Source organism: Theropithecus gelada, chromosome 14 (assembly GCF_003255815.1).
Source record: "Theropithecus gelada isolate Dixy chromosome 14, Tgel_1.0, whole genome shotgun sequence".
Classification (NCBI taxonomy): domain Eukaryota; kingdom Metazoa; phylum Chordata; class Mammalia; order Primates; family Cercopithecidae; genus Theropithecus; species Theropithecus gelada.
In genome coordinates, this window is record NC_037682.1 from 121,555,012 (window position 1) to 121,570,272 (window position 15,261).

Below are 15,261 nucleotides of genomic sequence, written 5' to 3' on the forward strand. Positions count from 1 at the left end.
AGCTTCAGGATGTGGCCTCAGGGCAACCTCGTTGAGCCTTGTCACCAATGGGACCCTCTCTTCCATCCTGTGTCCACACAGCCTCTCTCCTGGCAGCCTCTGAGGCACCTCCCCTCCTAGCTACCCTTTTCCTATTTTCTGGTCCAGCAAGAGGAACTCACAGCATCTCTTCTTACTTCCGGAGAAATTCATTCCACATGTGTCTGATTCATTCTCGTTTACAGAAACTTGAAATCTCCAGTGTCCAAAAACGCTTTCAACTATTTTTTTTTTTCTTCCCTTTCTTAGAAACAGGAAGTTGTGTTTGGCTACGGACAAACTATTTCAGGGCCCCTGGGACTTACAAGATGTTTGGAATGAGGAACGGTGAGGTCTGGGGAAAGCTTCTTTCCTCTCTCCTTTCCTGGGGCGATTCGCATCTGCCAGGCTGGGCTGGGCAGCTCTAGGGGCTGGAAGGACAGCCGGAACCTTCCTGTCTCTTTCCACTGAGCCCTAGGCCTGAGGGAAAGTATGTTCTAAAGAGACAGGTGGCTTTCTCGCTCCCTGCTTGTCATTACGGTTCAGAATGCACTTGTGCCCTGGTGTCATGTCTCTTCCCAATACTTGAGCAGTGGCTGTGACGAGTCCCTTGATCTATTTCGGGGGATGTGGGCTGGCCGGCACTCAGTTTTAAGCAAGGCCTGCTCTTTCCAAAGTGGAAGGTCAGAGAAGCTCCCCACCTGAAGAAGAACGAGCCAGGGAGGTGTGGTACCAGCTGTTTAGGACCACACCTATTGGCTACATCTGGCCAGGTCATTCTGACGTGTTGACCTGGAGAGCACACAGGGGCTTAGGAGGGGCTGGCGAGGGGCAGGGAAAGTGTGGGAGTCACAGCCCACCCACTCCGTTCGCAGGACACTCCAGCTTTTACTGTTGCTTGTTCTGTTATCCTGTATTGTTGAGAACGTTGTCATACATACAGTCAATACAACCACAGTATTGTTGCATTAGTGATCACCGACATTGGGCCAATGAAGACATCGGCTTAGATGGGTGACTTCTTTCCCACATTCCACATGCAGCTCTCCCAGGACGGTGAGCTCAGCAGAGGCCCCCATAGAAACATGCTATGCGGGAGGAGAGTTTTCCCCATAAGACAGACCGTCCTTCAGCCCCGGCCACCAAAGAGGAGCAACCCGGGCCTGCTGTTCTCCAGGACTGAATGCGGCCGCATCCTTCCCTTCCTCTGCTTCCTGCTCCAGTACCTACTGAAGGTGCACACGTGGGGCCTGGGGAAGCTGGGTATCTAACCCACGGTGCAGCTACGGATGGGAAATTCTGGGCAGGGACGAGCCTGTCTTCCCCCGGGGAATTCCCTCCCATATTGCACAGGGCAGAGTGGGAGTGGAGGAGGGCAGAGGACATGCCTCAGGGCCAGTAACCTAGGCTTACAGAAGACGTCATCACTGTCCTCATGATGTTCACCCTGTCTCCTGTTTTTTGGGGCCATGTATTCCGAAATGTATTTTCAACTCATCATAGGGGCAAAAAGAAGTGATGAGTCTGTGGCAGCAGAAAGCTGGGAATCCAAGGGTCATGCTACATCTAGTCTTCTTTGGTAAATTCTGCCTTCCTGTTCACACTTTTCGAGAAACCATTTTGAATTCCCAAACAGCAAAGGAAATGCTGCAGGTTCCTGGAGGGACCTGGTGATCTGGGGCAGAGCACACGGAGTCGAGATTGCTGCGGGGTTCACGGGCCTCCCCTCCCGGGACCAGGGGCACCTGGGCAGGGGAGTCTGCACCATGCGGGAAAGCCCAGTACACGCAGCTGCTCACCACTGCAGACTCCACAGTGCAGGGCTGACAAGGCCTCTTTATCTGCCCTGGACCACAAGTGGAAAAGATGAAGACAAAGCAAAAGCCAATATCCCTTAAGAACTTTCCAATTGTTCTTGTCATTTGTCGTTTTGTGTTTTGGGGGGTGTGGGGAGGGAGGGGTGGTTTGAAACAACTCCGAAGTGCACTCCAGAGGGAAGCAGGAAGGGTGACATGTGTGGACACCTGAAAAGAGGAAGGGTCCTCATGGAGAGGGTCACTTGGTTAAAAAGTTCAAGCACAAAGGATATAGAACCAGGTGGATATAATCAGAGAACAAGATGCAGATCTAGCGAGATGGGTCCCACCACCCCTGGAATATGTTCCTGGCAGAGGGGCTGGTCCGCTGCAGTGGGCTGGGAATGGTAACATTGTATACTTTTGTAAATTCACAAAACCCTCTGGTCAGCAACAGAGGAATAAAGGAGAGAGAATAAACCCCAGACAAAGATTCACTTATCTTAAAAATGAAAGGTTGGAAATTAACTTTATGCTACTGTACCACCTTCGAAGTATTTCTGGCAGGTGCCTGGAGGATTCAGATTAATCACCAAATTACCTGCCGAGTCAGGGCCTCCCATTAGAAGGGAGTACCAGTTTCCATTAGGAGCACTAGCCGGAAAATACAGTCTTTCAGCAGAGGACATACGGTCTTCTTTCCTTCTCTGGGTTAACGGAGTGGTCGTGGTTGGCTGGGGCAGATAATGGTGTGGTCTTCCTCTGCGGATCTGTTTTCTGAATCCCTGGGCTGCAGCTGTTGAATTTCCAGACACAAACAAGTATGCATTCTGAGAGCCTCGCCGAGCCCACACAGCCGGGAGAGCCAAGCTGGATTCCATTCTGCTTTGTACATCAGCAGCTCTGCTGCCAGCTGAACTCCAGGGCAAAAGCTGTGCTTGGTAATGATGCAGGCAGCAGGGATGGCACAGCTGGCCTGGCCTAGGCCATTAGGGGGACACACTTGGCCTTATTTGGGGGAGAGCGAGAAATGGAAGGCCATGAAGAGATGTGGAAACATACATCAGCCTCCACAAAACTGGTGCACAGCAGGGAAACAATCTGGTTTTGCTAGTCGTCAACAACATGCCTGTGTGTGTGCCTGTTTATGCTTAGGTAAGCCCAGCCTCCCACTCGCTGAAAAGAGTAGGCAGACAGGAAGGAGCGACCAACTCTGTGTCAGCCGTCATCGTGTAGAGAGCAGCTAAGGGGAACAGTGGGGCTGGAATCCCATGGCCTCGCCTAGTGCCGCTACAGCATCCTCTCTGCCCATGGTGCCAGATATCTGAATGGGAGGACAAAGGGGGCACAGGTGGTGAAAAAAACCAAAATGCACATTTGGGTATTTTCCTTCTTTTGCTAGAATGTCATTTCTTGATGTCCATTTCTTGTCACCCATTCGTGATCAGGGACTAAGTAAGTTCCCTCTGCACCAGACCAGGTGGAAGACCGAGCCAGAGTTCCTCTGAGCCACGGGAGAGATGATGAGCTATGGAGTGGAGTAGGGGCTTTTGGCAGCTCTCAGGTGATTTCAGATGCTTGGCGGGAATGATACTGTGGATAAAAGGGTTCACCGGGACAGTTGTAAGTTGCTCCGGCCAAAGGAATTGTGAGATGCGGATGAGATTTGGTGTGTGTGGGGGTGGACAGGTGCTGAGGTCATTGGGACGATGGTACTTAGATGCAGGTTTAGAATTCCTGCGAGCCTAAGAGAATCTGGTGCCCCAGCTAAACTAAAAGGGGGCAGGCAGCGTGTAAGAGGATGATGGGGTAGCTCAGAGAGGAAGGGGATATTCTTTCTCAAGAATTTCGAGCCCAAAGGCATCGCATAACAATTGTGATCTCTCAGCTGGAAGTTTCCTCTAGCACAGGCGTCCACAGTGCGGTTCCCAAACCAGCAGCCTCCATGTCAGTCGCTGGGAACTTGTTAGAAATGCAGATTCTCAGGCCATCCCAACCATGAGATCAGAAACTCTAGGGATGGGGCCCCACAATCTGTCTTGTCTTTCTTTCTCTTTCTCTTTCTTTCTTTCTTTCTGTCTGTCTTTCTTTCTTTCTTTCTCTTTCTTTCCTTTCTTTTTCTTTCTCTCTCTCTCTCTCTCTCTCTCTCTCTTTCTTTTTTTCGACCGGGTCTCACTCTGTCATCCAGGCTGGAGTGCAGTGGCACAAAAATGGCTCACTGCAGCCTCAACCTCCTGGGCTCAAGTGACCCTCCCACCTCAGCCTCCTGAGTAGCTGGGACTACAGGCCTGCACTACCATGTCCGACTGATTCTATTTTTAAATTTTTTGTAGAAACAGGGTCTTGCCATGTTGTCGCGGCTGGTCTTGAACTCCTGGGCTCAAGCAATCCTACTGCCTTGGCCTCCCAAAGTGCTGGGATGACAGATGTGAGCCACTGTGCCCGGCCTCACAATCTGTTTTTACCAGCCCCCTAGATGATCCTAATGAAAGCTTGAGAACCACTGGTCTAGATCATGCAAATGAAAGTTGCCTGAATGAGTTGGATTCTGCAGGCCTGTGAGGACCCAGAGCAGGCAGGGAGCCAGCTGCCCAGCACGAGTTCAAGATGAGCTGACCTGGTTTCAGCCTCCATCCCTGGGTTCTAGGTCCCTGCCCTTTCCAAAGAAACAATGAACCAGACCAGACCACTGCATTGGCATAAGATCACACTTTAGTTCAGAGACACATTTGCATAAATACTTGAAATGGATCCACCCCTGCAGGTGGCAGCCTGAGAACGTGTGGCTCTCCACCACCCTGTGATGCTGCGGCCCTTTAGGTGATGGATTTTAACACTGAAGACAGTCGTGGTCATTCTTGAAGACGGCTTGGGGTGCAGCTTTGGAGCCTGCTTTGACATTCACCATTGACTCCCTGCCCCACGCCTCTCTTGTACTAATGTTTTCCCCTCTGAGGTAGATTATTTATCGGGGAAACCAGATAGAATTTTTTTTTTTTCATTTAACTTTGCTAGTCCTTTGCAAACAGACTGACGCTGAGTGTCCTGTCTGAGTCAATAAGTGCACTTTTACCTTTTAACCTATGCCCTCTACTTGAACCCGAGCAAGGTCCAGTCCACTGGACAGTTGATGATAGGATCTGTCACCCCATCCCCTCTCCTCTTCCGCCTTAGGAATTCGTGCAGTACTGGAGGGGTTGCGGCAATGGGAGGCCTGGGTGGGCCATGCTGCCTTGATATATAGAGTCACCACAGTGGAGACCCTTGTCTGCACCTCAGTACCCCACGTCCAGGAGCATGAGACTGACCCTTTCCCCCCGAATCACAGGGGGCACAGCTGGCTTTCACAGGGCTTGGCATCCTCAGGTTTCAGAGCCTTGTTGCAGGTGGCAGAGGCCTGGCCGGAGGGGTCCCTGCACTCTACAGTTCGCCGCTGCCAGCCGGGCCCGCAGGTGCTGGAGCACTCAGACCAGTCCCCCAGCACCCACTGTACGTGGAGCAGTGGCTGGATGATGTTGGTGGTTGCTCTCTCTTTGCTGCTCTGCATGCTGAAGTCCACGTCATTAGGAACAAAGAAGGTGTATTTGACTTTCGGGGGGAAGACCTCGCCAGGGACTGTCAGGAGCTGCACTGTCAGAGGCTCTGGCAAGGGCCGGAAGCTCTGCAGGCGCTCCAGGGTGGCGATGGAGCCGCTGTACTTCAGGATGGTCCCCTTCACCAAGATGTCCTGCTCTATGGCAGAGATGGCCAGGTTGCCGTTGAGCAGGTACTGCCCGTCAGCTGTCTTCAGCGCCAGGTAGTTCCCATCGTTCTGCACACCTGGGTGGCTCCGCTGCTTCACGTCAATATTAGTGGCACCAGCTGGGATGGTGACAATGTCATTGTAGCCATAACTATGATAGAAACAGAAAGACACCCTCAGACCAGTGGCTGCCCAGCACTGGTCGCAATGATGCCTTGGAGACTGAAGTGGGCACCCCAGGTGGCAGACAAGAAAAACCAAAGCAAGTAATGAAGCAAGTTGCCTCAACGTTCTCAATAAATTAGCTGTTTAGGCAGACAGAAATGTCTTGTACATTGGGATTTTCAAGGGTTTTTGCTTCATCTGGAAACTCTATTTCAAATGCGTGGTTGAGGAGTTGAGGTATGTGGGTCTTGAGAACAGCATAGAGAGGAGGAGAACCCAGAAGGATTTGGAAAGCTGCACTGGTGTAGCCAAACCTGGCACCTGTCAAATGAGATCTCGAATATCTCTAGTTCCTTGCACTGGTATACAACTTTGCTTGGCCACCTCCATACCCAGAGCTCAAACCCACATGGAAAAAACTGTTCTGCACACCCCTTCCAGAACGTGAACAGGAGGACATTTCACACCACCTCTTTGAGTCAGTCGGCTCCTAGTATTTGATGAATATGGCCCTAGGGTGGGATCAGGGTGGGGTTGGGAGTTAGGGGTTCAAGCCTGCTTCTTTGAAGCCACCTTCTGGGAGTGTCCAGGCACCATGAGCTCTGTGCTTCTGGAATGACAGAATGCTGTTTTGGGAAACTGTTTCCAGTCCGTTATAGGCTTAGGGCTTTAGGTAGGATGAAGAAAGATTAGTTGTTTGTTCTTTTCTGGAAATCTGGGTTCCACAGGCTGGGGAGAAAGTGAGGCAAACGGTCAGGCGGGCTCTTTGCTCTCCTTGCCATATGTCCAGTGGGGCTAGCTGCTTAGTCTCAGACTCTGAGAGTGTCCACAGGCCCTCTGTCTAAAGTCTGAGGGAAAGTGGCCAAGGGCCCCAGTATCTGAATAGCGTCTGCTGCTTTTTTCCTACGTCCTTTGAGCTTAAATGTAAAAAGAGTTCCAGGGCAGGGCGCAGTGGCTCATACCCATAATCACAGCACTTTGGGAGGCCAAGGCGGGTGAATCACTTGAGGCCAGGAGTTCAAGACCAGCCTGGCCAACATGATGAAAGCCCATCTCTACTAAAAATACAAAAATTAGCTGGGTGTGGTGGTGCACGCCTGTAATTCCAGATACTTGGGAAGCTGAGGCAGGAGAATTGCTTGAACCTGGGAAGCAGAGGTTGCAGGTGAGCCAAGATGGTGCCACTGCACTCCAGCCTGGGCAACAGAGTGAGACTCTGTCTCAAAAAAATAAAAATAAATTTAAAAAAATGAAAACAGTCCCAAGTTGCCTGCTATAGGCTGATTCTGTTCTCTCAGACTGATGAGATGAGAGATGTAGAGATAGATACACACACACACACACACACACACACACACAGAATGGGACAGGGTTTGCGAGCTTCACTAAGCAGAATACAATACAGTGAACACGTCTCAAAAACTCTGAGACCGTGAGTGGGGGAAGTGGTTGGACAGATGGATGCTCATATAACTCCCAGAAGGATACATTGATGTACTGGAGGCAGAGAGACAGAGTGTGGCCCATATAAAACACCTGACCTTGCCCTTACTCTCCAGGAAGTACATGGAATGGGAGACAAAAGTCATCCAGGACTTAGGAAAACTACGTTCTCTTCTGGCTGTCATTAACTATCAATGTGACCTTAAAAAGTCATTTAATCTTTTTGTGTCTTAATTTCTTCCTCTGCAAAATGAAGAATAGTATTGGCCTTGCTCACCTCATGGACTTATTTTACAAATCAAACGAGACCATAGAAATGAAAGCGCTTTGGAAAATCCTTGGAGTTTTATGAATGTGGGGCATTAGGATGTGAACAAAGTGTCTGGAGTTCTCAGATTCATGAAAGCCCTGGGGCTGCCAGGGCCCCTTTTTGGTAACCCCCTTCTCTGGAGATCCGTCTGCAGAAAGGGCAGGGCTTGCCAGGCTTAGGGTGAGACGTCCTTCCCAAAACAGGCCTGGGAGAGCCATTTTCTGGCAGAGGTCCAGGTTACTCAGTGTGGCTCGACTGACTCAGAGATGACAGCTCCCTATCCACATGGCCTCCAGCCCTCGTAAAAGTCACGGCTGTCCTGTGTTCTGTCTTTTCTATGAGCTTGACACTGCCAAGTGCACATCCCATCTCAGGAAATCCTTACGACGACTCTGAGCTAGAGATACTGCTGACATTTTATAAAGAAACTGAAGCTCAGAGAGTTTGAATAACTTGCCCAACCCTCATAGCTATTAAGTAGCAGCCACAATTCAAATTTGGGCCTATCAGAGCACAAAGCCCATTATGCTCTTCTACCAAGCAAGGCACAGAACTCCTGGGGAGACTCACCTGGTGGGGGTGAGGGACCCGGAGACCTTCCTGCAGGAGTTGCCTTTGCCCCCACACACCCCGCATTTGTCCAGCTTCCGAGGCGAGTCCACCACATGGTCACAGCCGGCCTTGACACACTGGCCACGGACACAGATGGCCAGTGTCTCCGGCCCGCACAGGGTGCCATCAATCACCTGCAACAGGGAAAGGGAAGGTGCGGGAGGGCATGTTGAGCACAGAAGCAGCCTGTGGGAGGGGTGGGGACAGGCGGCCTTCCTCCCCATCTCTGGATCTGAGTCCCAGGGTGATTCTCACCTTGGCCTCGAACACTTTGAACTCACTCCTCCCCCGGGCTCGGCAGAACAACTTGCAGCGGTCCCGGGGGGACACCCCAGCGTACTTGGGGACCCACTGCAGGAGATTCCCATCCATGTCAGTGTAATTGTAGGCATTATACTTCTCACACTGCTGTTCCCTGAAGCTTTTCCCTAGAAAGAGGAAGAAACGGCATGGAGGTGACACCCATGCGCAAGCAGGAGGTCCCGGTGGAGAAATCCCGAATTTACAGCATTTTCTTCTTTTGGTTTTGGACTCAACCCAGGGACCCAGGCAGGGCCAGTGTCTTCTGGGCACAACATTCCTAGACCCATGTGTGACCCTTTCTCAAAAGGGCAAGGAAAGGAGCCCTCCAGCCTCATGCTGGGCTTTCTAGGATAAATGCCCTTTCCATTAGGGAAAGAGATTCATTGTACTTCACAGATGAATGAACTCAGGGAGCAACAGGGAACAAGTCAGTAAGCCTGGAAGGCAGAGAATGGCACGTGGAGCTATATTCTCAGGACACTGCTACTTGTGCAGTGTCGATTTCCTCAGTGACACTGGACATGACTCCAAAGACTCCTAAATCTACACGTTTAGCTCCGATCTTGCCCCTACACCCACATTCTGTAATGCTGGGTATCTCTGGGGAGCTCCGTTTGTATATACTATGATTACCTCCAACTCAGCACGGCCTAGCTCCCGAGGGTCCTTCCACGAACTGTTTGACTTTCATTTGCTGGTCTTACCACGCTCAAGTCTGAGACTGGCATCCTAGTATCTCCCGAACATTTGAGTTGCTGGTCTCACCACGCTCAAGTCTGAGACTGGCATCCTAGTATCTCCTGAACCTTTGAGTTGCTGGTCTCACCATGCTCAAGTCTGAGACTGGCATCCTGGTATCTCCCGAACATTTGAGCATCTCTATTTGCTATTTCCAAACGGTCACAGAGACCTACACTATATTCAGGACAGTCTGTGATTTCAAACGACGGCATCCCACCCTCACGACTGCAAGCCCAGGGCTGCTGGCTTCATGGGGACCTGTGCCTGCCTCCTCTCCGTCCTGCCGTGCGCCGCTGCCGGACCAATCCATCTGAAGTTAGACGTGGGTTGCTTTCCACCCCCAAATCCTAAAATTAAAGCTGTTTTTCCTGCCAAGGTTCCCCGCCCAAACTGTGCATCTGAATGCCTGGGGAGACTTTGCCAAGGCAGATGCCACACTCCACGCCTGAGACTCTGAGTCAGTACAGCTGAGGGGGTCTGGGCTGTGTCTGCAGGAGCTTCCAGGTGACTTGATGGGACAGGTGGCACAGATAACCCCCAGATACTGTGTCAGCCTTCAAGGACCTCTGTGGTCTGGCCTTGACATAGTGGTGTGCTTTGCTTGATTCCATCTAAGCGAATGAGGGCCCTTCTCACACCTTTCCCCATCCTGGCAGGTCCCCTCACACCTCACCCCGTCTCAGTCCTCCAGACTCTGCTCAGTCCTAACTCCCTTCAAAGCTTCCGCTCACCTAGCCTTTCCTTTCTCTGAGCCTCTCACCAATCTAGGGTCTGTGACTCATCCATTGAAACTTAATGGCTGTGTTAAAGGGATTTGGGTCTCTAATTGGATTGCAAGCTCCTTAAGGACAGAGACCATGCCTTTTACATTTTCATACATTTTTATAGTCCTAGACACACAAAAAGTACTAAAAAATACTCGACAGTAATGGCAGACTTTGGTGGGTCTGAAATCATGACGTCCTTTTTCGTCCATGCCTACCTTGCACCCTATATTCATTCCTGTCCTCCCCCTTTCCCGGCAACGTCTCACCCGTATGCCAGGCAAACTCTCACACAATTCCAGCACAAAGTTTCTAGAGCCTCAAACCATTGTGGATCCTTCTTGTCTTGTGAAACTGCGAAGCCTACAGATTCTCCTCTGAAACATCAAGCCAGTGCCAGCGTCTTTTCCCGTGGTTGAATCTCTCCTAAGGCTCTGCCTGATTTTTCATGCCTGCCAATCCTTCCTGGAGCTGCACACTGGGCAGTTGGATGGGATGGTGGGGAAAAACCTTGTCATGATTTCCCTCTCATGAGTTTGCTGCTGCCCCTTTACTGCCTCTAAGTTAATGTGTGTGGTTTCCAGCAGGTACTGGGGATAGGAATATGCCAAGGGGAGGGAGAGGTAGTATTGCTTCCTGGGGAGATTCTGTCAAACAGTTGCTATGGCCCCAAGGGAAGATGGAATGTGAGCAGGAATCAGATTCAGAAATCCTCCCTCTTCCCTGGGCTGAATTTTGGCTAGAAAGACCTTGGAGGTTTGGCTCTGACACTTGCTTTGGAAAATGCTTCCATTCTGCACACAGATGAGGGTTCTGATGCCTCCAGGAGGATTAGTTTCCTAGACACCAGCCCCTCTCCAGAGGCTCCTCCCCAATAAGTTTGGTTGGGAGTGATGTCCTCCTCTCCACATCTTGGAAGATGAGGGTAATTTCTCTCGTTGACTTTGCCAGGCTCTCTAAACACTATGAGAGCTGTCCCGGGTCCCTGAGAGCTGCCCCTGGGCTTGGAGCCTTGCAGAGCCCATTTAGGTGCAGATCACAGGCAAAACTCTATATCCCAGGACACCCACTTTACTCCCACTTTACACATCCTCTGGGGATGTGTCACAGCGATGACAGTAGCTGCTCTGGCAGGGGCGGCCCTGAGTGGCAATTACCGTCAGGGGGGCATTCCTCCGTGTGGCATGACTGGTACTTGGCTCTCCGACCCAGGCAGTATCTTCCTCCATTCTGAGGCTCGGGGTCCTTGCACTCACGGTGTGAAAACTGTACTCCTCCTCCACAGGTCCGAGAACATTCTCCCCAGGGTCCCCACGGTGCCCAGCCTCCATCTACCACGGGCTGCAACATACAATGGCACACTGAATGAGGAGCAAAGGCCAGGAGGCTTCAGTGTCTGTGCCACCAGGTGGCCAAAGCCCTGGCTTCCTCATCTAGTCATTCTCATCGTGGTGTATGGAGCACCGTAAACTGCCTCAATCATTTGTTTAAGGACTGTGTGGCCTTCATGGCTTTGTGAGCACAGAGACGAGGCTGGACTCATTCACTGCTGACTCGCCAGTGTCTAAAACAGTGTCTTATGCTCAGTAAGGTGCTCAGTAGACTGTCTGCTGAATGAATGAATGACACTCTTATGGGAATAAGGTTGCATTTAATGCAGTGGTTCTCCACTGGGGAGAATTTTGCCCTCCAGAGGACATTTGGCAATGTCTGGAGATATTCCGGTGGCTACAGCTGGGGAAGGTGTATGTTACCGTATTTAGTGGGTAGAGGCCAGGGATGCTGCTCAACATCCAGCAAAGCACAGGCCCCACAGTAACAATTATCCTGACCCAAGTGTCCCTAGTGCCAAGGTAGAGGAACTCTGGTCTAAAGGAAGCAACCCTGGGAGTGTTGCCATAGTCTACCAGCCACTGGTTCCAGTGATAGGATAATGCCTGGGAAAGAAACAGAATTGCTTTTTTTCGTTTGGTTTTTTGAGACAGAGTTTTGCTCTGTCGCCCAGGCTGGAGTGCAATGGCGTGAATTCGGCTCAGTGCAACCTCTGCCTCCTGGGTTCAAGCGATTCTTGTGCCTCGGCCTCTTGAATAGCTGGGATTACAGGCACACACCACCATGCCTGGGTAATTTTTGTATTTTTAGTAGAGACGGGGTTTCACCATGCTGGTCTGGAACTCCTGACTTCAAGTGATCCACCCGCCTCCGCCTCCCAAAGTACTGGGATTACAGGTGTGAGCCACCATGCCCGGCCCTGCTTCCCATTTTATAACTGACCTATGAGAACAAAGCTTTGCCCTTTTGAATGCTGTATGCCCAAAGGTTCATAGTGCATTCCGAATGAAAATAATTTTTTAAAAATTACAAAAGTAATAGTTGCTCATATGACAAATAAAAAAATGCAGAAAATTGTAAAAAAGAAATCAACACTTCTTTAAAACACCACTACCCAGATTAAATCATTAACATGATTTTCACCAATATTTTTCTTACTTTTGCTCTGAATATATCCTCATAAAGATGCGATGCTTTTATTTTACAAAAGATATGATTCTATAAATATTCTTTCTTTCTCTCTTTCTTTCTCACTTTCTTTCTTTCTTGACAGTCTTGCTCTGTCGCCCAGGCTAGAGTACAGTGGTGTGATCTTGGCTCACTGCAGCTGCTGTCTCCCGGGTTCAAGTGATTCTCCTGCCTCAGCCTTCTGAGTAGCTGGGATTACAGGCGCCCGCCACCACACCTGGCTAATTTTTGTACTTTTAGTAGAGACAGGGTTTCACCATGTTGGTGAGGCTGGTCTCGAACTCCTGACCTCAGGTGATCGACCCATCTCAGCCTCCCAAAGTGCTGGGATTACAGGCATGAGCCACTGTGCCCGGCCTGATTCTATAAACATGTATTTTCTGATCTGACTGTTCTTAAAAAGAGGCCATCATTCCATGATCATTTCACGTCAACCTCTCCCTGTACTTAGTTCGGCTCTGCCTCTGGGGATCGGTGGCAGATCCCTCTCCTCAATAACATGTGATGAGAATGAACAGGGTGAATGGGACGTGGCTGAGGATCAATCCATGAATCCTGTGCCAGCTGAGGCTTAGGACAAGAGTATGGAGCTTACCTGGTGCAGGCAGGCTCAGAAGGCTCAGTGGAAAAGACATGTACTGAGGAGTGCTTGGGCTACCCTGGCAATTCAGCGCTGGCGGGGACCGGGCTGTGAAACCCAGTGGATGCTGTTTCATAGTGATGGCTCCATGACTCACCGTAAGAGAAATGTGATCAGCCTCACGGTTTGGATGTATTAAGAGCAGGGCAAAGAAGTGAATCATTTAAAAACCCTCACTGGCACTGCCTTGGTTTTTCTTGTGAGTTTACTCTCTCCTGGGCCAAGTTTTTTTTCTGCCTGGCCAGAGGCAGCTCTGATTCTCTCTCCTCTCCTCCTCTTTGAGTACGGAATTCCCACAACTGCTCTCGTTCTCCCAACCTCTAATTATGCATTCAGTTCAAGCACGGGCAGGCTATGAATACTTTTCACTCAATTCTTGATGGAATTTATTCCACGTGTCTCTCTGTGTTCATGATGGAATCGACAGTGGCTCCAGTCTGTGTGCCCACCTGCCTATCTCCACACCTCTCACCAATCTGCACCTGCACCAGCCCTGAGTCAGTCCCAAAGCAGCTCCCTAATGTCTGGAGCCATGGCAGCGTCAACCCACTGAGTGAGGGTGAGCCGCCACGGGCTCCTCACTGTGAGGATAAATATACTTTGGTTTGTTTGTTAAAAGATGAGTGATTTTACCTAGAAGTTCTGTGTTGCAGCCTGGCCCAAAGTTTGTTTTCTTTCTTTTTTTTTTTTTGGAGACAGGGTCTCCCTCTGCCACCCAGGCTAGAGTGCAGTGGCATGATCATGGCTCACTGCAGCCTCAAACTCCTGAGATCAAGTGATCCCCTGCCTCAGCCTCCCGAGTAGCTGGGACTACAAGTGTGAGTCACCAGGCCCGGCTTATTTTTTATTTTTTTGTAGAGACAGGATCTCACTATGTTGCCCAGGCTGGTCTCGGTTCAAGTGATCCTTCTGCCTCAACTTCCCAAAGTGCTGGGATTCTGGTGTGAGCCGCTCTGCCTGGCTGTCTCTCGGTTTGTGACTCTCAAGTGTGGTTCCCCCTTGAGAACAGCCCTCAGTCCTCCCCATTTCCTTTTGTTTCTCCTTTCTCCTTCCCACTATCCTCAGGGGCTGTCCCTCACCTTGGGCCTCTCCACTTCCTCCTCAGGTAGACAGCTGCCTTCTGAGCAGAGGTGCCCAGGCCCGCACGGCGTGCCGTCAGCCCAGGGCAGGCTGCCATTCTTTGTGTGGCACAGGGGCTCGGCCCCATCAGTGTGGCACCAAAGCTGGGCGCAGACGTCCTGAGCAGAAGTGTTGGGGCAGTGGTGGAAATCCGGCCCAAAGATCTGCCTGCACTGCTGGTCCAGCTGGTACAGGGCCATGCGGCCCGGGAGGCCTGTGGGGAGGGGCAGGGCCGCGGCAGGGGCGTCCAGGAGACAGTCTCCTGGGAAAAGAGGAAGCAGGGGTGTAAGAACGTGCGCAGGGGTGCCACCCTCTCAGCTCTTCATGGCCTGCGATGGATGGCACTGAAGGTCTAGGCGTCACGACTTCTTGACCTGCAACTAAAAGCTGTCACCACTCAATGATCTCGTGAGAGCATGCCTAATTTTTGACTATCGGTTGCAAAGGCTTTTCAGGACCGACTTTCCTTTGCTGTCCTGAACATGTAGGAAGCATTGCCCCCGACAGTCAGTGTACAACCAGTGAATGCCAGCTAACGCAATATTCATCCACATCACAATCTAACCGTGCTCCTCAAAGTCACAATATGCAAATGAAGACCAACTAATGCTGTCTGGATAATCTTATTTTTGCATCATACGTGTCCCTGTGTCCCTCAGTGAGAAGAATTTAGAATATTTCATTGCTTTACCAACAACTCCAACCAGTTAAAATTGTTTTATCTTTAATCCTCTCTTCTGAGAAGCAATTTTTTTTTTTGGAGACGAAGTCTAGCTCTGTTGCCCAGGCTGGAGTGCAGTGGCTCGATCTTGGCTCACTGCAACCTCCACCTCCTGGGTTCAAGCGAGTCTTCTGCCTCAGCCTTCTGAGTAGCTGAGACTACAGGCGTGTGCCACCATGCCTGGCTAATTTTTTGTATTTTTGGTAGAGACAGGGTTTCACCATGTTGGGCAGGCTGGTCTTGAACTCCTGACCTTGTGATCCACCTGCCTCAGCCTCCCAAAGTGCTGGGATTACAGGCGTGAGCCACTGCACCCGGCCTCCTTCCTTCCTTCCTTCCTTCCTTCCTTCCTTCCTTCCTTCCTTCC

At 50.7% G+C, this 15,261-nt stretch overlaps 1 protein-coding gene and 1 long non-coding RNA gene across 3 annotated transcripts in view; one reads left to right on the top strand and one right to left on the bottom strand.

Annotated features, from left to right (window-relative positions):
• LOC112607095 overlaps positions 1 to 1,389 on the top strand; it is a 31,643-nt gene extending 30,254 nt beyond the window's left edge. Inside the window, exons 5-6 of the long non-coding RNA XR_003115736.1 lie at positions 289 to 366; positions 1,062 to 1,389. This is a non-coding gene — a long non-coding RNA (uncharacterized LOC112607095). The remainder of the gene's footprint in view (positions 1 to 288; positions 367 to 1,061) is intronic.
• A 3,119-nt stretch (positions 1,390 to 4,508) lies between these two features.
• ADAMTS8 (ADAM metallopeptidase with thrombospondin type 1 motif 8) overlaps positions 4,509 to 15,261 on the bottom strand; it is a 24,162-nt gene continuing 13,409 nt past the window's right edge. For both annotated transcript variants that reach the window (XM_025357098.1, XM_025357099.1), the window contains 5 exons: positions 14,134 to 14,435; positions 11,052 to 11,235; positions 8,342 to 8,514; positions 8,045 to 8,220; positions 4,509 to 5,707 (listed from right to left, as the gene is read on the bottom strand). In XM_025357098.1, the coding sequence (XP_025212883.1) occupies positions 5,137 to 5,707; positions 8,045 to 8,220; positions 8,342 to 8,514; positions 11,052 to 11,235; positions 14,134 to 14,435 (1,406 nt within the window). In that variant the 3' untranslated portion in view covers positions 4,509 to 5,136. The remainder of the gene's footprint in view (positions 5,708 to 8,044; positions 8,221 to 8,341; positions 8,515 to 11,051; positions 11,236 to 14,133; positions 14,436 to 15,261) is intronic.